At 41.5% G+C, this 22,909-nt stretch overlaps 1 protein-coding gene across 3 annotated transcripts in view; it reads left to right on the top strand.

Moving 5' to 3' along the window:
* LOC134219842 (gustatory and pheromone receptor 33a-like) overlaps window positions 1–22,909 on the top strand; it is a 133,082-nt gene that overhangs the window by 33,299 nt on the left and 76,874 nt on the right. Inside the window, exon 1 of one of the 3 annotated variants that reach the window (XM_062698725.1) lies at window positions 17,596–18,322. The exons of the other annotated variants lie outside the window; for them this stretch is intronic. Coding sequence (XP_062554709.1) covers window positions 17,655–18,322 — 668 coding nt within the window. The 5' untranslated portion in view covers window positions 17,596–17,654. Of the gene's footprint in view, window positions 1–17,595; window positions 18,323–22,909 lie in introns of those variants that run through there. 3 annotated transcript variants of the gene reach the window in all.

Below are 22,909 nucleotides of genomic sequence, written 5' to 3'. Positions count from 1 at the left end.
ATTTTTTTGGGGGCACTCAGAATTAATTTCTGGAGAATTTCTGAGATCTGCAGGTACCCAAAAAAGAATTCATGGATAAACCCCAGGTGAATTTATTGAAGAAAATCTAAGAAAAATTGCCGAAGAGGCGCGAGGAGGAATCCCTGGAATTCTTTGAAACTCCAGGAGGAATTCTTGATGGAGCTCTAAGAGGAATTCCTTGATGGAGGATCTGCACGAGGAATTCCAAAGCGAATTCCTGGAAGAACAGCAGAAAACAATTCTGGATGAACCCCAGCAGAAATATCTGGTGGAACTCATGGAGGAATTAATGATGAATTCTTGGATAAACTCCAATGTGTATTCCTGGAGGAACTCCAGGAGCAATTCCTGGATAATTTTTTGACGGAATACCAGGAGTAATATTTGGAAGAATTAAAAAAAATTGACAAACAAATTGCAAAAGAAATTTCTAAGGGAACTCCAAGAGAGTTTTCTGGAGTAACTCTAGAAGGAATTTTGAAGGACGTTCAGAACAAATCTCTGGAGTAATTCCATGAGGAATGCTTAGAAACTTTGAGAGGAATTCCTGGTCTAACTCCATAATGAACTCCTAGAACTGTGAAAGGAGTTTCAGAAGGATCTTCAAGATGAATCACTGGATGGACTTTGGGAAGAACTTCTGAATGAATTGTAGGAGGAATGCCAGAAGAAGTTACTCAAGAAATTCCTCCTGGAATTCACCAGGAGTTCTTTCTAAAGTTTCTCCGAGAATTCCATTAGACTTTTCTCTTGGAATTCTTTCAGAAGGTCCTTCGGGAATACTTCTGGATGTTTATCCGGGAATTCCTGCATTCTTTCGAAGCTCCAATAATAATTCCTGGATTTCCTACATAAATGCCTCTTGAAATTACTTCAGATGTTCATCTGGGATCTAGTAATTCTTTCCTTCGAGAGATCCTTCACAAACTAACATATAAGTTCTTTCTGGAATTCCTTCGAAAGTTCCTCCTGAAATTCATCCTGAATATCTTCCTGAAAATCCTCCAGCTGTTCTACTTCAAATTTATCTGAGAGTTCCTCCTCGAACTGCTCTAGGAATTATTCTTGGACTTCCTCCAAATAGTCCTACTGGAATTCCTCCCTTTACTTCTTATGGAAATCCTTCTGGAACTACTTCAGGAATTTCTTCAGGAATTCACATATTTTTCCTGGAATTTAAACAATTCTTCTCTCTATATGCAAGCTATTTATACTTTTCATTTAGGGTAAAGGCTACAAAGCAAGACCATGCTGAGGGTGGCTGGGTTCGATTCCCGGTGCCGGTCTAGGCAATTTTCGGATTGGAAATTGTCTCGACTTCCCTGGGCATAAAAGTATCATCGTGTTAGCCTCATGATATTACGAATGCAAAAATGGTAACCTGGCTTAGAAACCTCGCAGTTAATAACTGTGGTAATGCTTAATGAACACTAAGCTGCGAGGCGGCTCTGTCCCAGTGTGGGGATGTAACGCCAATAAGAAGAAGATTCAGGGTAAAAGGCCCAATAGTGGAGGAACTAAGGAAGTTCAACCACAATTTATACACTCACACCAAGTCTGTAATTGATTGCGCTTACCTTAAGTGTTCCTTTGAAAGCACATCGATTATATTTCAAACAAAGAGTGATCCAATCGCACCTGAATTCCAATAGTTGCGGTATTTTTAATTCGTGTTCCTATAGTTGCGATGGGATGTTTTCATATGGGACTCACAAATGTAAGAACACTACCGCCACTTTTGGTGCAAAGTAAAAAAAAAAGATAAGGTATTTTAATGATACTTTACCGTTTTTGATGCAATTCTCAACCTGTTTTCTTTTATTTCGTGTTATGACAGGTCAACAAATTGATAGACTGTATGGGTTGCTGCGTATTTTGTGTAAAAACAACACTACCAAAACTTTAGGAACAGCCACGACTATCGGAACTTTTACCCTATATACTTTACTAGCAGATCGGATCCTGCGTTGCCCGGGATCAACACTTTAGCTTGGTGAATGTCAAATATTGCAGCAACGCACTCTAGATCGATTTTAGATATTAGCTATTAACTGCGAGGTTTTTAAGCCAAGTTATCATTTTTGCATTCATATATCATGAGGCTAACACGATGATACATTTATGTCCGGACTAGGAATTGAACCCAGCCACTCTCAGCATGATCTTGCTTTGAAGCTGCGCGTATCACTGCGCACACGGATAAGAAACACCTTGCAACGTAATGTTGGTACCGGATAAGCCCCTGTCCTGCTTATTTTTTTAGTTAATTTAGTTGTATTTTAAATGTACGTGCCTCATTTAAAGTTTGTATGAAAATTACTATGGGAATAACCACTTATGTAAAAGATCATTCCGTGAGGTGGCCCAAAAGCAATTTAAGTATATTCAATGCGTTAATAGAATACTTCATAGAATACTTTCCAAGCTGAAAGTCGGTTTCCGTTGCGAAGCAATCTGACTTTTGTAACGAAAGTTATAAAGAAAACGAAAATGCTCATTATTAATATTGATGTTATTCTTTTACATTTCAGTATTTTCTGAATAACTTCTCTTGCCAGTATCAAATCGTTTCGCAGCAAAGACGATCTGTTTCCTTACTAAATTCCCCATAATGCTAACGTGTTTATATATTTCTATAGATAAATGAGCAACGTTGCGGAACAATTTTCCACAAAAGTTACTGTTCTCATAGCAATTTTCATACAAACTTCAAACTGCGCGTGACATTGGTACTTTACGTTACAAATCTTGGCTTGGTACTTGTAGTGTTTATTCCTAAATTTAAAAGTTTTGTAAGAAAAGTTTTTAAACTTGAAAGTCACAAATATATGACGCACCATGCGTCCCCATCAGTCCGCACACAACACTTCTAGGATTTGTACTTAGTATAGCATAGTATGCCCGACCACTTTTGTAAGGTCATCTCTGAAGCTGCTAACGGGCCATTCATCCATCAATTTCCTGCTGTGTAATGGTGGTGTGGGTGTCTCACGTATTGATATTATAGTTGTTAAATATCTTCTGCTCCGCATTGCCTTTCCTTTGTCAGTACGTTTCGAGTTTCAAAATGTAGCCGGAACTAATGTTGTATAAATAACCAAAAATCATCAACAGCCAATGTGTAAATCATTCATGTTAGCTGCTTCTCTCGTTCCCCTGTGTGTTACGATCTACTTCCCCACTTACTGTCTTCGACTTAGTAAACAATGACTACCGCTGTGCGGCGGGCAAACCAATTATACAAGGAAACACCATTCGTTTCAGTTTATTGATACCGACCAGACAGTTGCGGCTTTACCTCGAATCATGGCGGTTCACAAAACGAGAAGTGGTTTCTTGACAACATTCTACCAGATCACAGCCATTTTGAAATGTTTCGGGCTGTATCCGTTGGTAACGGATCCGGAGAGACGAACACTTCTTCGATACCAGTTACTGAATCTTTCGATCATCCTAACTACAACTGCCACACACGGCTACATTTTGGTGTTCCATTCGCTGCAATCGGAAAACATCCGAATCAAAACCGGTTCCATAATAATCCAACGGATGCTGGACATTTCCCACATCACTCAATATGCCATCGGTGTTGTAGTACCGATGTTCGCTTTTCACACCGTGGACACGGGGCACCGAATGCTTCGAATGCTGGAGGACGTCAACGGGTTGATACTGGAACTCGGCGGCCGATCAATCGCATCTGCACTCGCCGGGTCCAGCAGAACCGTTCGAATTGTGCAACTGGTCGCACTATGTTCAACGGGGGCCTGCTTGGTAGTGACTACTGTGGTTTGGAAAATACTTCGTTTCAAATTTTCATTGAACTATGTGATTAAAATCATCAAGCTCTTCTGTTTCTGTTCCTACGCACAACTATGGTTGCAACCGACGCTGCTGATGATGATAATCCGTGCTCGGTTCGGGGCACTGAATCGGATAGTGAGGTTAGTAAAGGCGGCGATCTATTATTGCGTGAAAGAAGAGCGATCGATAGGTTTGATTTGTGCGATGATTGATGGTTTACAATTCGTGAATATTTTATTTATTGAATGATATTCGCTCAAGCTTTTAGCATGGAATGTAGCATCAAATCAAAGGTAGCAACAGCTTAATGAGATATTTTTTATATGCTTCGCATGATTGAATTAGCATTAGTATAGTTACGGTTTAATTCATAGGATGGACACTAGTGATACTCTTGTTCTCCTCAATTCCATTACTAGAATGCTATCAGAAATCATAAAAGGGAGGGGTTCCAGTGTAAAACAAAAATAACAATAACATGGAACTACCACTCCTGCCTAGGCCCAATGCCCATCTTCACCGTATTAACCTAATACTTACTTGACGATAGTCCACCGACTTAGAGATAAACTCATAGCACGGTGTGGCTAACTGAGGAGGATATTCGTTGGATCAGGATTTTTCTGAAGCTGGCAAAGAGACCATGGTAATTTTTTTCTTCGCAACATATCACGTAATGATGTCCACCCGATGCGATGTTATGAGATAGTATTTGTAAAAAAAATGGTTTTATGCTTTTTTGCGTGTACAAATTACCCAAGGACAGAGGTTTTCAACCAGGGGTGTATCTAACCCTGGGGGACCTTTGCTGGTCGCTGGGGGTACCTGAGATGAAAATGGGTAATGACGGACCCCGTTTTATACTAGCAAAACTTATTAAGGGGCCATCCACAAAGTACGTCACGCTCCTAGGGGGAGGGGGGTTTCGAGCAGCGTGACGACTCATACAAAAATTTTAGAGATTTCATACAAAAAGTGTGACGAAGGGGGGAGGGGGGGTTCAAAATCGCCAATTTTTGCGTGACGTACTTTATGGATCTTCCCTAATTGTTGTTGGCGTAAGTGACCTACTTAATTGTGCACACGCCCCCCCCCCTCCCCAGAAAATTTATAAAAATAATTCCAACGTGGTCAATTTTAATTTCATTTACATAATTCCTACATATTTATTAACTTTGAATTAGAATTTTATAAAACATAACTTTTCCAATTAATTGCATTTTATTCGGCAACTCAGCAGTACGAAAACCATTAAATATCTTGGCTGTACATATGCACAGCACATGTTTCGAAATGCACCAATTGATATGAAATTTGCGAAAAAGAATCCGCGTGTCTTTGAGGGACTCGATCCAATGTGCACTCGCTTGACTGTGGACATACAACAGTGAAGCACATGTGAGATTGGACAAATCAAGCGTCCCAAAGATATTCAATTTGCAAAAAAAGAGCTAACCGCGGTGGAGGTTGGTACTCGGATTCTGATGGCTATTCCGCAAACGTGACCTTTAAGTGGTCTTGTTGTGTAGGGGTTATCACGCCTATCTAGAGAGTAGGAGGTTGAGGGTTCTAGTTCCTCCAAGACACGTGGATTCTTTTTCGCAAATTTCATGTCAATTTGTCCATTTCGAAACATGTGCTGTGCATATGTAAAGCCAAGATATTTAACAAAAAAAAAATTTTTTTCCGTTGAATGTGATATAATTCAATCTATGACCATTTGTCTAGTAAAGCATCTAAATTGTTTTCATTGCAAAATGTAAAGTCCAAGTAGGGTAACCAAATTGAGTTGAACCCCTGGCAATATTTTCTCGATTTCAAATTAAAATCATACAGCTGCTGATTCCGTCGTTGGCTTCAAAAAATAAATTTGTTCTGCATTTGTTTGACTAGTTTCCTGGTCGAAGAAACTGATATTTAAATGAAATTTTTAATGTGATCAGTTTGTTCAAGAAGGTAAGCGTTACAGTGTGTTACTGTACAAATAGTGCTTCGTTAACGTGTTCGATAAAAATCTGAGCATATATACACAATAAATTCATGCCGAAATTGTGAATTTAAAATGCAATAATCTTCTTATTGATGCATGACAATGGAAAAATAAGACTATGCATTGGATCATTCGATCAACGGAACATAAAAATTTGATTAAATTGGGAGTGTCCAAATGTGTACATTTAAGGGGCTTCTCAGAAAGTTGAAATTTTGGGACATTAATCAACAACTGGCGATCATACTAAATTACTATTTCATTTCCCGTTGTTTCAAACTTGCCCTTAGATGAATACAACCCGTTATTCGTAAGCACTTTCTCTAAGGGTCCAATATCGACATTTACGCTAAATATGTCTTTTGGGATTTTCATAGCTTGTCACGCTTAAACTTTCACATTATTTGTTTGCATTGAGAAGTTCTTCTGACTGTACCAAGTTCAGAAACACTATTATTTCTATTAGACTACCAGCTCCAAACCGTTTCAAAAGAGACTGAAGCATTTTAGAAGTACATCAACATAGCACATGTATGTACAAGTACATTGTACATAGATCCGTCTAATGAAATTTCGAACGATCATTCTTTCGAAAATTTAGAGTCAATCGCAAGGCATAAACAGCTGATCAAATTCTTTAGAAGCTTTTTATCCTCGCTACTCAATATAATTCTACCACAGAAAAATATCCCTGTTTCGACCTTACAGTCGAAGAACTTATATCTGAACATCATTAGCAATAGCATTGAGCAATTCGCACAAATTTGCATGTGGCCTGCAAAAGCCTGAACTATTGTATGAGAGTATCATAACTTTCATCCGTTACCACTGATATTGACTAATTACTATCTCTTATATGGAAGCAATGCACTCCTCAAATAGTCCAGATCTGTCCTAGCCACGTCCTTGCGAATGCTGGGGTAGGAATCGTGTTAGTAGAAAGTGAAACACAGAAAGAACTATGATAGAAATACAAAGTAGAAAACGGACGAACCTGAAATTGAACCCACGACCTCCTGCTTATAAGGCAGAAGCGGTAGCCACTAGACGACCGAGCTCGTCTCGAAGAACTTATATCTGAACAGATGTAAATAAAGCTGTTAATTCAGAAAAAACAGAACCACTGGCGGAGACCACGGTGGGGCACCACACGATATAATCACACTCTTGTTCAAGGGTAATGTTATTGCGCCTAGTGCTGTCCCACCAAATAACAATCTTTTTGGAATCTCACTATGCATGACCACACAAATTTAAAACTATGACCAGAACTTCGGAAAAATTTACGTAGAATCTCATGTTCTTCAAGATATATTGAGATTCCCTTCTACATCCCTGGAAGTCATGAGCCTTCTATTTAATATTTTAATAATCCTTCCTGGACCTCTAATTTCTCTCAAAATTCCCAAACACCTTTTCAATATTATAAAACTAAAGATTTAATGCAAATGTTAGCCTGAAACTTAGGTAACATTCGCAATCACAACGGAGATAGCATTAAAGAAATATTTTTATAATCTTCACAATGTCCACAAATCTTGTTCCATTTAGATATTTGGAGATTTTCGAAATGCATGTCAAGATAAATTAGGAGTTAACATCATATATCCTCATTTCATTTCATTTATTTAGTCTACATCTAAACAGATAACACTGAATCAACAATTTGACGCCACAATACACGGTTCGAGGCCGCATCTCTCCATCCTCGAATACGCCCCACGCTCGTCAAGTCGTTTTGTTCCTGGTCAGCGCTCCACGCCGTCTCGTACCTGCCGGATCGGAAGCGAACACCATCTTTGCAGGGCTGCTGTCCGGCATTCTTGCAACATGCCCTGCCCATCGTACCCTTCCGGCTTTAGCTACTTTCTGGATACTGGGTTCGCCGTAGAGCTGGGCGAGCTCATGGTTCATTCTTCGCCGCCACACACCGTCTTCTTGCACACCGGCAAAGATGGTCCTAAGCACCCGTCTCTCGAATACTCCGAGTGCTTGCAAGTCCTCTTCGAGCATTGTCCATGTTTCATGTCCGTAGAGGACAACCGGTCTTATTAACGTCTTATACATGACACATTTGGTGCGGTGGCGAATCTTTTTTGACCGCAGTTTCTTCTGCAGCCCGTAATAGACCCGACTTCCACAGATGATGCACCTTCGTACTTCACGACTGACATTGTTATCAGCCGTTAGCAAGGATCCGAGGTAGACGAATTTCTCGACCACCTCGAAGGTATCCCCGTCCATCGTAACACTGCTTCCCAGGCGGGCCCTGTCGCGCTCTGTTCCGCCCACAAGAATGTACTTTGTCTTTGAGGCATTCACCACCAGTCCAACTTTTGTTGCTTCACGTTTCAGGCGGGTGTACAGTTCTGCCACATTTGCAAATGTTCTGCCGACAATGTCCATGTCATCCGCGAAGCAAATAAATTGACTGGATCTGTTGAAAATCGTACCCCGGCTGTTACACCCGGCTCTCCGCATGACACCTTCTAGCGCAATGCTGAACAACAGGCACGAAAGTCCATCACCTTGTCTTAGTCCCCGGTGGGATTCGAACGAACTGGAGTGTTCGCCCGAAATCTTCACACAGTTTTGCACACCATCCACCGTTGCTTTGATCAGTCTGTTCTCGTCCATAATTTCCCATAGCTCTACGCGGTCTATACTGTCGTATGCCGCCTTGAAATCAACGAACAGATGATGCGTTGGGACCTGGTATTCACGGCATTTTTGAAGGATTTGCCGTATAGTAAAGATCTGGTCCGTTGTCGAGCGGCCGTCAACGAAGCCGGCTTGATAACTTCCCACGAACTCGTTCACTAATGGTGACAGACGACGATGATCTGGGATATCACTTTGTAGGCGGCATTAAGGATGGTGATCGCTCGAAAGTTCTCACATTCCAGCTTGTCGCCTTTCTTGTAGATGGGGCATATAACCCCTTCTTTCCACTCCTCCGCTCCGGTAGCTGTTCAGTTTCCCAGATTCTGACTATCAATTTATGCAGGCAAGGGGCTAGCTTTTCCGGGCCCATCTTCATGAGCTCAGCTCCGATACCATCCTTACCAGCTGCTTTATTGGTCTTTAGCTGTTGGATGGCATCCTTAACTTCCCTCAAGGTGGGGGCTGGCTGGCTTCCATCGTCCGCTGAACTGACGTAGTCATCTCCTCCGCTGCCTTGACTTTCACTGCCTGTACTCTCAGCGCCATTCAGATGTTCCTCGTAGTGCTGCTTCCACCTTTCGATCACCACACGTTCGTTCGTCAAGATGCTCCCATCCTTATCCCGGCACATTTCGGCTCGCGGCACGAAGCCTTTGCGGGATGCGTTGAACTTCTGGTAGAACTTGCGTGTTTCTTGAGAACGGCACAGCTGTTCCAGGTGGCGTTTCTTTTCCTGAAAAAGGCGGGTCTGCTGTCTCCGCTTCCGTCTATAACGTTCCACGTTCTGCCGGGTACCTTGCTGCAGCGCGACCGCCCGCACTGCGTCCTTCTCCTCCAGAATCTGTCTGCACTCTTCGTCGAACCAATCGTTCCGTCGACTTCGTCCTATATACCCGACTTTGTTCTCCGCTGCGTCGTTAATGGCTGCTTTTACTGTATTCCAGCAGTCCTCAAGAGGGGTCCCATCGAGCTCACCCTCTTCCGGCAACGCTGCCTCGAGATGCTGCGCGTATGCAGTGGCGACATCAGGTTGCTTCAGTCGCTCTAGGTCGTACCGCGGCGGTCGTCGGTACCGAACATTGTTGATGACGGAAAGTTTTGGGCGCAGTTTAACCATCACCAGATAGTGGTCAGAGTCGATGTTAGCGCCACGATATGTCCTGACGTCGATAATGTCGGAGAAGTGCCGTCCATCAATCAGAACGTGGTCGATTTGTGATTCTGTCTGCAGTGGTGATCTCCAGGTGTACCGATACGGAAGGCTGTGTTGGAAGTAGGTGCTGCGAATGGCCATATTCTTGGAGGCAGCGAAATCAATTAGTCGTAGGCCGTTTTCGTTCGTCAGCCGTGTGCGCTGAACTTCCCAATAGTCGGTCTAAACTCCTCCTCTTGGCCAACCTGAGCGTTCAATTCTCCTATGATGATTTTGACGTCGTGGCTTGGGCAGCTGTCGTACTCACGTTCCAGCTGCGCGTAGAATGCGTCCTTATCATCATCAGTGCTTCCGGAGTGTGGGCTATGGACGTTGATTATGCTGAAGTTGAAGAACCGGCCTTTGATCCTCAACCTGCACATTCTTTCATTGATCGGCCACCACCCGATCACGCGCCTTTGCATATCGCCCATCACTATGAAAGCTGTTCCCAGCTCATGTGTGTTGCCGCAGCTCTGGTAGATGGTATGATTACCTCTAAACGTTCGCACCATTGATCCCTTCCAACAAACCTCCTGCAGTGCTACGATGCCGAATCCACGATCCTTCAGCACATCGGCGAGTATGCGTGTGCTCCCGATGAAGTTGAGAGATTTGCAGTTCCACGAACCAAGTTTCCAATCGCTAGTCCCTTTTCGTCGCAGTGATCTTCGCCGATGGTTCCGGTCCGTATTCTCTTGTTGATTGTTCGTTGCGTGAGTTTTTTTGGCTGGCTTGCAGGGCCTGACACCAAACCCCCTAAATTTCCGGAGGACCATTCCTCCTTATTTCCGGTGGACCATGGTGCACAGTTTCACTTAGAGTCCCTCGCTGGCACTCGGACAATGATCAGCCGCCCCTAACATGGAGAACAGACGCTGTTGTGAGCCGATCCTGACATGGAGAACAGACGCTCAATAAGATTTGCACCTCCGGAAAGGAGCAACCCCCCCCTTCCCTGTCAGCATACGACCATAGTTCCCACCGGGGTTGGTTACCCGATCTTCCCTAAGGTTGCTCGTATCCCGACCAGCACCGCGGGGAGGTAAGAATAGGAGTTGCTGGGTAAGAGGCTAAGGACCGCGAGATGGGGTCTATTTTATTCCTTCAGGTACGCAAAGTACCAATGGTACGCTTTACCCAGCATTTGCCATGCCGTAGATTGCGTTATAACAACACTAACGCAACTAAAGGAACACCCACGGCTATCAGAACTTTTACTCTACAAGTGCGACAAACTTGTTTTCTTTTCATAGCTTGTTATGACTCGAAGGGGTTTTGCCTCTCTTTTAACGTTGTTCGTTATCTATTGAAAGCGATTTATGCAAACCCTGATCCCATCCTATCCTAATTCCATCCCATCCTATTTTTTTTTCACCTTCTAATATAACAGACCGCATGTAGGCAGTGTACTTTAAATACTTTATTGTTCTTTTTAATTGTTCAGGATTGAAAAAGTGTTTGATCTTGGTCAATAATAAAACATTAATACATTGTTGTGTGAATTGAAATTAAATTCCAAGCATTATTTTTAATATTGAAAAATGCGTAAGTTTATGTTCTTTCGTATTTTTTTCTGTGTGAACTCTGAAGAATGGAATATTCGAAGTATAGTATTTTCCCACAACTATTAAAGGTTATGGTGTTGAACGATTCACTCTAAAATATTTCTCTGCTTTCTTCACGGAAAATGAAAATTGAGGCTCTAGAATTTTGAAAGTTTCACAGCTCTAAAATTTTGTCACAAGATTGTTGGACATGTCCCATTTTGCGAGTGCGTTTGTCCCGTTTTTTCACCGAAATGATCTGGTCAGCCTAGTTCTATCAGAAGCTATCATATTTCTGAGAACAGAAAATCAAATTTCTCAGGAACTGAAAGCTAGTACAGTGAACTCTTCTTTTCTAGATATTGAAAGGACCATCGAGTTAGGGAGGTATCGAGATAGGGAACACATTTATATTTGGCCGAATAGTTGAGATTTGTGTCCTTATAAAGTGAAGTGAGAAGTGAGAAATTCAGAGTGAATTAGTGAACAGCGAGAACTGAGAAGTCAGAAATTATATGTACGAAATAGGTACAAAGTAGTGAGAAGTGAGTACGTGCGTGCAATAACATGTGAGTAGTGTGAAGTGAGACATGAGAAGTGAGAAGTGAGAACTGTGATGTGATAGTTGCAAAGTGAGGCTAGTAGGATATGAGTAGTTAGATAAAAAGAAGCAAGGGTTTAGCAGTGAGAGATGATAATTGGGTAGTGAAAGGTGAGATGTTGAGTAGTGAGAAGTGAGTGGAGGGACATGAGATACAGAGAAGAAGGAGTATACAAGAAGAAAGGTGATAAAAAAAAACAAAACAAAAAAAAAATCATTTCTCACTTCCCGTTCCCAGGATGTCAGTTTTCACTTCTTCTACTTCCTGCTCACAACTGCCTTCCCACTCTTCATTTCTTACTACTTACTTCTTACTTCTTTCCTCTCTCATCTCTCTTCCCACTATTCACTTCTCACTTCGCACTTTTCACTATTCATTTCTCACTTCGCATATCTCACTTCTCACTACTACTTCACATTACAAATGTCGCACTTCTAACTTCTCACTTCCCACTACTTCCCAATACTCATTTCTTATCTCAAATTTCTCATTACTCACTTTTCACTTCTTACTTCTCACTATTCATTTCTCACTTCTTACTTCTCACTCCATACTTCTCATTTTTCGCTTCTCACTTATATATTCTTATATCTGACTTCTCATTTCTCATTTATTACTTTTACTTCTAACATCGAACTTTCCTTTCTTACTTTTCACTTCCTACTTCAAATTTCTCGCTCCTAACTTTGCACTCAATTGCCACTACTAACTTTTCACTTCTCATTTCGCACTTCTCACTCTTCATTTCTCATTTCTCACGCCTCACTTCTTATTTTTCACTTCTTTCTTCAAATTTCTCACTTTTTTTATGGATCTTGTACACCTCCGGTGGTGCAAAGGGCCGACTTGAAAGATCTCCATCCTGAGCGTTGACCGGCTATCGCTTTAACCTGTTGCCAGGTTAGATTTCGGTCGACTTCTTTTCTTCTTCTTCTTCTTCTTCTTCTTCTTCTTATTGGCATTACATCCCCACACTGGGACAGAGCCGCCTCGCAGCTTAGTGTTCATTAAGCACTTCCACAGTTATTAACTGCGAGGTTTCTAAGCCAAGTTACCATTTTTGCATTCGTATATCATGAGGCTAACACGATGATACCTTTTATGCCCTAGGAAGTCGAGACAATTTCCAATCCGAAAATTGCCTAGACCGGCACCGGGAATCGAACCCAGCCACCCTCAGCATGGTGTTGCTTTGTAGCCGCGCATCTTACCGCACGGCTAAGGAGGGCCCCTCTTGTCGACTTCTTTTATTTTTTTTTATTGCGGCTTCGCCGCCATGAGCCTCTGGGTCTGCCTCTGCTGCGATGTCCCGCTGGGTTCCAGTCTAATGCTTATTTACAGATTTCGATTCCGCCCCTACGTAGAGTGTGGCCGACCCAGCCCCACAAATTTCTCACTGCTCGCTTTAAACTTTTCACTTCTCACTATTCATTCCCCACTTCGCCTATTACTTTTACTTTTAATTTCTTATAATATCGCGCATGTAACTGTTTCAGACAACATCGGGTTAGCGTGGTAAAATTACTTCGACTTAGAGAATATCGAGTAAGTGACATATTGACTTATGGAGGGAACGCAGTATGCTAGATTCAAGAGACTTTCAATTTCATCGAGTGAGGGAAAATCACAGTTACCGTTCAGCTTCTGAGACGTGCAGACGTGTTTCCTATTGCGCTCTTGGAGAGTCAAGTGATCCACTGCAGTGGTTAAAGTTGGACTCCGTCCGTGCCGCGTCGCGCGTTTCAGTGATCCGCGATGAGGCGAGAAAATACTCTTCGTATTGACTATTCGAGTTTCCCGGTGAAGCCGTCATTCGAGAAGGTTCACGGCATTTGCCGTACGGTACTCGGCCTGAAGAAAGAAGAACTGTTGAGACTACAGTGCCACAGAGGTGAACAATGTGCGTTCGTCAAGGTTGACAACCTGGCGCTCGCACAACGAATAGTGCAAGAACGTGATGAAAAGCATGAAGTGGAGCACAAGCTCTACAAGCCACGAGAATTTTATCTCCGGATGTTCGATGTCATCCACCGTGAGTTGAACACGCTTATGAATGAATCACTCAACGGAAATCTCCCCCATGCCTTCGAGGAGGGCGTCATCGTGTTAGTGAAGAAGAAGGGAGGCGACAACACAGCGCGAACGTTCCAGCCCATATCGCTGCTCAACAGCGATTATTGCTCTCCCGCATCCTGAAAACAGGATGGAACGCGTAATGCAGGCCCACCGCGTCCTAAGCAATGGACAGAAATGCTCAAACGCAGAACGAAAAATCTTCCAGGCCGCTCTCGCTTTGAAAGATCGGATCGCCAGTCTCCGTCATCACCGTCGCGCTGGTAAGCTCATCAGCTTCGATCTGGAGAATGCCTTCGATCGGGTGCGGCACTCGTTCCTTTTCGAAACCATGCGGTCGCTCGGGTGCAACGAGGAACTCATCTCTCTTCTCTCGAACATAGCCAGTCGGTCCAGATCCCGGCTGCTCGTCAATGGGCACCTCTCTCTATCGTTCGAGATCGCACGGTCAGTGCGGCAAGGCGACCCCCTGTCCAAGATTTTTTTATGTACAGGTTATCCGACTTGTCAATATCCCCAACTCAGCCATCTTGGATTTTTGTATGGAATTTATGCTCGTTTGTTTACGTTTTGCACTGAAAATGTATGTTTCTCCCCTGCGCTGGTTATTCCCATCTACTGACGAAGTCGGATAACTAGTACATAAAAAAATCTTGCCCCTGTCCATGCACCTGTTCGTGCTTTATCTCACCCACTGGTGTGTAGGCTTGAGCAAGTATGTGGGGATGATCTGCTCGTTGCCTACGCCGTCGACATCAGCGTGGTTGTGACGTCATCGTGGCAAATAGAAGCGATGAATGAAATATTTCGTCGCTTTGGGCTTGCCACCGGCGCAAAGTTTAATTTGCGAAAAACGGTTGCAGTGAATGTTGGCTTTTTCGAAGGTAATGAAATTGGTACCCAGTGGCTACAAACAGCCAACGTAGTCAAGATTCTGGGTGTTACCTTCGCCATATCTATAAGGCTGATGACTACACTCCACTGGGATGCGCTGGCGGGCAAGTTCTCACAGCAAATGTGGCTGCAGTCCTTGTGCAGGCTGAATCTGCATAAGCGGGTGATAATGCTAAATACATTCGGTACGTCGAAGCTGTGGTACCTTTGATCTGTGCTGCCCCCGCTTGGTGTTAACACGGCGATAATCACAGCTACGATGAGGACGTTTCTGTGGAGAGGAATGCTCGCGCGCGTTCTGATCATGCATCTAGTTCGGAAGAAAGAAAACGGCGGCTTGAATTTGCACGTGTTGGCGCTGAAAAATCGCAGCCTGGCTACCAATCGACATCTGCAAGAGATCGAATCCATTCCCTACTATAAATCCCTTATTTTCTACGCAATTCCTCGCCCCGCAATTTCAATAGACAATCCTGACCTAAAATCAATCCTATCAAATTTATCCCCAATTCCTCATCATATCCAACAAAACCCCTCCGCCGATCTGATCCACCGGCACTTCGTCCAACAAACCGAACTGCCAAAGGTGGAACGAAAAGGTCCTGCGCTTGACTGGCCACGTGCGTGGTGAAATATTGGGATGAAAGAGCTTTCCTCATCGCAGCGATCCCAACTTTATCTGCTGGTGAATGGGAAAATCGAACATCGGAAGCTTCTGCACGTGATGCAACGGGTGGCGGGCGAGAACTACCAACACAGGTACAGGTACCTGAAACGCTCCAGCACTATCGGCCCGGCCTCGACGGTCCTACAGCAGAGGATAGCCGGCTACATGAATGGTTGTAGGCGACTATCGTTTGAGGACCTCACGAGACCTGTTTTGCCAGGAATTGGAAGAGCTGCGCGAGTGCAAATTTCCCGCTTGTTTTTGAAGTACATCGGCTTTGTTAACGAGTGTAACGATAGAATTGATGTAGACGCTTTATTGTTCCAATTAAATTTAAATTGATTTGAAAACGCTGAACTACAATTGTAAATAACTGTACACATAATGACAAAATAAAACTGAATTTTAACCAAAAAAAAAGATTCAAGAGACTTTCAATTTCATCGAGTGAGGGAAAATATCGAGTTACAGATCATCGAGTTAGGAAGAGTTCACTGTAAAATTTATTTTATTTCTGGCATTTGGGTGTAAGCTTTATTCTTTGTGGTCGGATAGTGAATCGGACGCATAACTTTCGCCGTATCCAAGAATTTATGTTTGTGCTGATTACGCGATTGATCGTATTTTGTTTAGCAAGCAAAAAGGTTGCGCGATCCTAGATATTTGGTTCTGCTCTGTACTGTTCGAAGAGTAAATCAATTAATGCGCATTGTTATTTGCTGTTTATAAAATCTCCTCCCATAGATCACATAATTCACCAAAGTGAATCCAGATAAAATATCCTATACAACTAACACAATACCACATCCCAAGACAATTGTGGAGATGCAGAGGTGCTCTCGGTCTGTAGTAGCAACGAGAGTCAAAATAACAATCTTTCTTTTCATATTCAATCACTGATTAGCAATTACGAATTGTACGGTCATAATGCTCATGCTCATGCTCAATTTGTCTCAGCTCAACCATCCAATCACTTGTGTAAAATGGTGGAAATGAAAAAACCCGATTTATTTTCAATAATGCACCTCTCCAATGACTAAGAGCAACCAAGTGATAGTCCGGATGATCCTAGGTGCTGCTGGCTATCGACAATCATTTTTCACGGAGATGCCACCATTCAGAAAAAAAATCAGTATCGTCACAAATGTTGCAGATCCGCAACCTACCACATTTTTGCACTCAACTTCTTCTTTTCATGAAATTTTGGTCCTGATATAAAACGATTTCATTCCACAATGCGCCTTTCTAATCACTCACAGCAACCAAACATTAGTACAAATCATGTGTAAAAATTTCACTACACTGCTGCGCTGCAGGCCGACGCCCTCTCGATGATTTTCCGCTAAGACACCACCATTCAGATCACTATTGAAGCCATTTTTGCAATCAACCTTTTCTTCCCATAAAGTATTTGTCTTTAAAAGGTCCAATTTTATTTTCACAATTCGCCTGTGCTTGCGATGTGCACACGGGATTGATTGGTTAATTAATTTCCACAGTCCTGGCGAAAATTAACTTTTTATTAGTTTATCGCTTTCAATTAATTGTGTTTAATAGTTGGGCATATCTCAAGAAAAAGGTTGAGATCCTCTGCCCTAGTGGGAATATAAGCCGATCGGCTTGTGAATAAAGATCTTTGTTAGGTTGGGTTCTCTCTCACTAAATATTAATATATGAATCACTTTCACATCAATGAATGAACATCAAATTCACCAAAGCCAAAAAGAAAGCATACTTAAGAATGATATAGAAAATTATTTGGAACTATTTTGTGGTATGACTTCACTTGCCATAATACAAGTTAGTAAAGGTAGACACAGAGACAGCAAACGGATTTTGAGTCCAATTCCCATTTTTTTGAAGGAAAAATGATACTCATTAGAACACCCAAACCCAATGCATTGAATGCACAAGACCACCTGTTGATAAAAATTCTCATTTGATGACGCACCATATGTCGAGCATATTTCTAGCCAACGTGCTCCACCAGAAGGGGCTCATCGTTTGCAGTCAGCTTTGCCACTTCAGATTAATTATGCAAATGGATCTCCTGGCGATGTTGTTTATCTAACATTGTTTACTTGGTATCGGCCACTCCCGAGAACCAACAGTAACAGTTCGTTTCTAGTGTTGCTGCGGAATGAATCTAACGCCCGTCAGCGTTCGATTTTTTTTACACAGTAACAATCGCTCGGCAGTTATGAAATGTTGTACGAAATCCGGTCCGTTTCGGGAGTGCTCCGTAAAGAAATCGCGATCTTTGACAGCACATTCCTGTTACGATCGACTCAATTTAGTGTGTAAATTTTTCGGGATAGTTCACCTTTTTAGCGTCAATGGGGAGCAAAACTCAAGGAGACGGATTATGCAGCTGTTAAATTATTTGACAATGGTTGCATCGTTAATGATGTACACTTGGATATCACGACGTGCTATTGGAGATACTGTGATGAAGACAACGAAATCAGTGATTATGGGCCGTATTATGGACAGCGTGCATACCCATTACAGTTTATTACTTTTGGTTTCGCTGCTTATTGGACAGCATCTTCACAGGAAGTCCGAGGAAATTCCAAACTTATTGCATTTTACAGACTGTCAAATCAAGCAATATGGAATTAACGTTCACCTCAAAGGATTCTACAGGCTCATGAACGGTTGCTTTTTAATTTGTCTGATGTTATCTTTCGCACTTTGTACACTAGGGTTCTTACTATTGGAATGGAAAGAACCACTTCCAGTGGCAGTTAAACTAACGATGCTCCTTTCACAATACATCCAACTGTGTTACGGCGTCATGAGCCTGCATGCAACTTTCACCGTGCTGACCATTAGTCTTCGCTTCCGAGCGCTGAATCGACTGCTGAGGTAATTTGAAACTGTTTTAGCAATTAAAACCTCCCAAAGACCACACCTAACTGTTGGCTCATTCACCACTGAATGATTGATTGGCTTATGCACTTGTCCATTTCCACTTATTCCAAAACTAGATTCAGTGAATTACAAGGAAGCAACGCGTCAACATCTCGAATTAACATAATTGCTTGGAAAATGTTTTGGTTCGACATCAACAGCCTCTTTCAATCCATACATACGTTACGAATAATCACAAAGCTCTTCGGATTCGCACCTAATTTCTTCGTTGATTACCGAACTATGGAAAAAGTTCCAATTTGGTGCTCACTTTCGTACGCGGCTTCTTTCATTGCTCTCTACGTGTACGTCATCTCATTCTTCATTTTTTGGGACGGATACTCCTACAAGTTCAACTCTTTTATTCTCGGACCAGCCACAACACTACTGAAAATATTGTTCTACTCAGCCATCCCTATGGCCATTGTCAGTGCATTCATTAACCGAAACACCGATTTGCAAATACTACGCGAATTGGATCAAATTGATTCAATTATGGTGAAAAATGTTCGCGCTCGGATCGATCACCAGCAGGTTCACCGCCATGTGGTATTTAGTGTTGGATATAATTTTATTGTGACTGGCGTCATCTACATATTCTTCATGCCCAGTGATTTTGATGGATTGGAATTTTATCTGAACATTTTGCGATTGTTAATACATTTTCTATGTGGCTTCGCATTCATGCTCACTTTCATAGTGTGCAATACCATGGCTCTACTATTGGTTGTGCGATTCAAGGCGCTTAACGAGATCTTCGGGTAAGTTAAGTCGTGTGTATTCGAAACAAGAGACTAAAACAGACATGTGTTGAGGCTAACAATATTTTCAGTAATAAGAAATGAACTCATAAAATCAATTCAACAGTGAACAAAAGTGTTAAATCTCCAGATCATGAAGCTTCATTGAACTCTCGAAGATATTCATGAACAGATTCTGGTGCATATATTGAACTTTTCGTACAACTTACGATTTTTTCTGTTTAGCCAGATAGATTGAGAAGCAGTTGTTTCATATGGGAACTGTTTCGCTCTCCATCTAACTGAACATATATTCATGTCATCACCAATCTCGAAGCTCCTTCTTGCAAACATGCATGCTCAATGCTGAAAAAATCATAACAATAAGCAGAGCCGTAGAATCCCAGCGCCCTTGGCGAAACATTCATTGGGCGCCCCTTTTCAACTAAAGAAAAAAATGTACAACATTTTACATTTGGATAAAAATTTGAATTTCAGAAATTGAAGATTGCAGGAAATCCTCCAAGGAATGTTTGAAATTTCGAGGTATTTTTTTACTATTCGCAAAATATGCTAAAAACTTAGCAGAGTCATTCCAAGTGACACTCCTAGAGTAGGGTCAATAAAATCCAATTCTGAAGTGAGATGGTCAATGATAAGAGTCGTTGTCGGACCTAGTTGGATCATAAAAACCCTATGGACGCCATCAGATCTATTCGGAATATCCGGATAAAGAAAAATCCAAAGCCGGTCGATGATTTGAAGGAATATTACTGGACTTAGTTACTTAAAAAAATCCTGACGTAAGTATACCGATAATGGCCCAAATCGAAATCAGACCAACCCCAACAAACATTGGAAGCTAGTAAAGCACTTAAATATTAAGTCAAAAATAGACTTCTTCTGTCAAAAAAACTAGCACTTCGTTGAGGCTAAGATCAAGAAGAATCCAATTACGGAGTATGTCAATGGTTTGAAGACACCATTGGACCTAGTCAGTTCAATGAAATTCTGCTAAGTAGTGGGTTGATCGATGATCGGAATCCTTATTGGACCTAGTCGCATCAAAAAACCAAACTCTTGAGTGGATTGGTTGGTGGCCGAAACCGACATCGGACCTATTCGAATTAAGAAAAACCCCGTTAGGGAGTGAGTCTGTCGGTAAATTGGAGGCACTCTGTAAATTGATGAGCAAATAAAATTTAACTCTAAAGAGAGTTAGTTTCCATCAAAGTCGCTATCAAAAGCATCAAAACTAGGAAAAATACAATTTTGGACCAAAATCTGGTAATTTTTTGAAAAAAATGGACATTAAGGACATCCCTCTTCAATCACCTAATCCAAATCAATTTTACAAAACAAATATTTTTAAGCTTTCCATCTCTTATAAAGAACCCAATGATGAAGTCAAGTTCTATTATCTATTATAAACGTACAACTCGTGCTGAAAAAATCATCGTTTTGCAACTAGTTGCACAAACTACTATGTATTTTTGGATCACATGAACATTTTTTGAATAAAACAAGCAAATTCATCTCGTATCAGAAATGAGCCAGCTTAGGGATGCAAGCCAATAATTATCATGATAACAGTGAAAAATGGTTCTTCAGAACTTGGTTAACCGGTTTGGTCATTGGGTTGTAGCCCCTGAAGGAATGGTCTGAGAAAAGCTGAGTTATTTCAAACCAATTAACTTAAGAGTAAATAGTCCTCATTACTGCTTTAAATCACAGTTCCGGGGATCCCTGGGTGATATTGGCAAAAAGGAACTAATCTGATTAAGCAGTACAGGTATTATACTTCAGTATATTCAAATAACAATTTGAATATAATAGTTTTGGATTTTGTTTATCAAGCTGGCCTTTTTAACCGCTTCTGGAAGTTCTCGAGAAACCAGAATAGATGTTAAAACTTAGAAATGTTCTATCCATATGACATGTTGATGTGAAGATAAAGAATCATTCTTGTTTGCACTACATTATTCAAAATATTTTCAAAGTCAATTTCTTGTTTGTTGGCCCCTTAACTAATACACCAGGCTGGGTGTAAAGGACCCATAAATAAAAGAAAAATAACCAAAGCCAAAGTGCTCTATCTTCAAGTCATTAAGATATTTGACAATATCTGCTAGAAAAGTCAAGTTACTCATCTATTCAGAATCATTCAGCTCGGTCAGTGCTTTTCTTAAATTTTGTAGAAATAGTGCCATTTTCCTTGCGAAAAGAAAAAAAATCTCTCAAGAATGGTACCTCAATGAAATTCGCAATAATACATCAAGTCTCCGTATGACGCTTTCATTTCCGTCAACATCATTTATCATGGGGGGGTGTTAAGTTCCCTAACATTAATAAAGTTAATTGTTTTAATAACTTAAGGAATATTGATCGTTTTCGCATATCGACTCTTTTGGTGAATGTGCAATGGTAAGGAAATATCGCCATACCTACAGGGTGTTCAATAAGTTCGAATACACTTTCAAAAAATGTTTGAAAATTGTAATTAAATTATTTCTTTTCCCGGTTACATTTCATTGAAAGTATTGTTTATAACGAACGTTTGTAACATTTTTTCTGGAATGACCTTTATTTTGTACTTCTTCACGAGCTTCAAACGTTTCTGAAATCCATCGCAAGCGGCACGCACAGTCTGCATGGGCATTTCGTTCCAGATTTTGAGAATTACGTCTTGAACTGGTCCAAGTTACTGACCTTGTATTCGTACAGCTTTAACATAATAAAGGACCAAACAAGAAAGTTAAGAGGGTTCAAATCCGAGAAGCTGGGAGGTCGCAAAGGTCATATAAGGCTTAAATCGCATTTTCCGTTTATACACGGGTTATCGTCCTATAGGAACATGTAGGGCTGATCTCCGTCTTATCACCGGGCCACTGGGGATATCGATCTTCCCCAAAATCTCAGTTTTGTAGTACACCGCAATGATTTTGACCTTCAAAAAATGCTGTTTACAATGCCCGAATCCATTTTCACCGCGCGTAATAAACAAACAACAAGTGACAGAATGTCAACACCACATACATCCGTTAGCGTATATATACCGCTAACGCTGACACCAATAATCATACAGAATATGTACATTGGGCTTACAAACACAATGATCAAACATTTGTATTCGAACTTATTGAACACCCTGCGTATGTCATAGCTTGCTTAGAATTATCACAAGGCCATTGTTCTTTCCTGTCATTGCTGGTGCTCCATCAATCGTAAGGTCTCGAGCAGCACACATGTTACACATAGATTACAGTAACTTATATGGCCAGATTCAGTCACCATTGAGTTACTGCAACCATATTCGATTGACTTGTGCTGCTTGGGGTCACTTAAGTTTTCGAAAGAGAAAAAAAGATCCTTTACACAGGTCTTAACAGCCCAAAGGTTTTTCCCGTTAGTTGTTCCCTGCATTGAGAAATCATCATCAAAGCTGCCAATTTCTCTGTCATTTGAAAATGACCGTCAATTCCTTCATCGTTTGCGAGAGAGTAGAATATCTAAAAGGCGGCTTTTTCACGTTGCGTAGCTTTCAAATCTTCTGCAAGAATTTTTACTCTTCACCGTGTTCAGCGCAAACTAATGCTACTGACGGAGGTTATTTCCTTAGGACACGATGTGAACAACAAACCGAAATGCATTCCTTAACAAGTTCTCCGTCCTGGAAAGGTTTATCCGTTTTGCAAAATCTTACTAACAGCAAAACTGGCCCGAACTGCATTTTCTAACTTCGTTTTAACTTGAGTAAAGAGAGTTTGTTGCTTCAATAATCCTTTGTACCAATAATTTGAAT

This window comes from Armigeres subalbatus, chromosome 3 (genome assembly GCF_024139115.2).
Source record: "Armigeres subalbatus isolate Guangzhou_Male chromosome 3, GZ_Asu_2, whole genome shotgun sequence".
NCBI lineage: Eukaryota > Metazoa > Arthropoda > Insecta > Diptera > Culicidae > Armigeres > Armigeres subalbatus.
The sequence above is the reverse complement of the archived record's forward strand: the minus strand, read 5'-3'. Positions and strand labels throughout refer to the sequence as shown.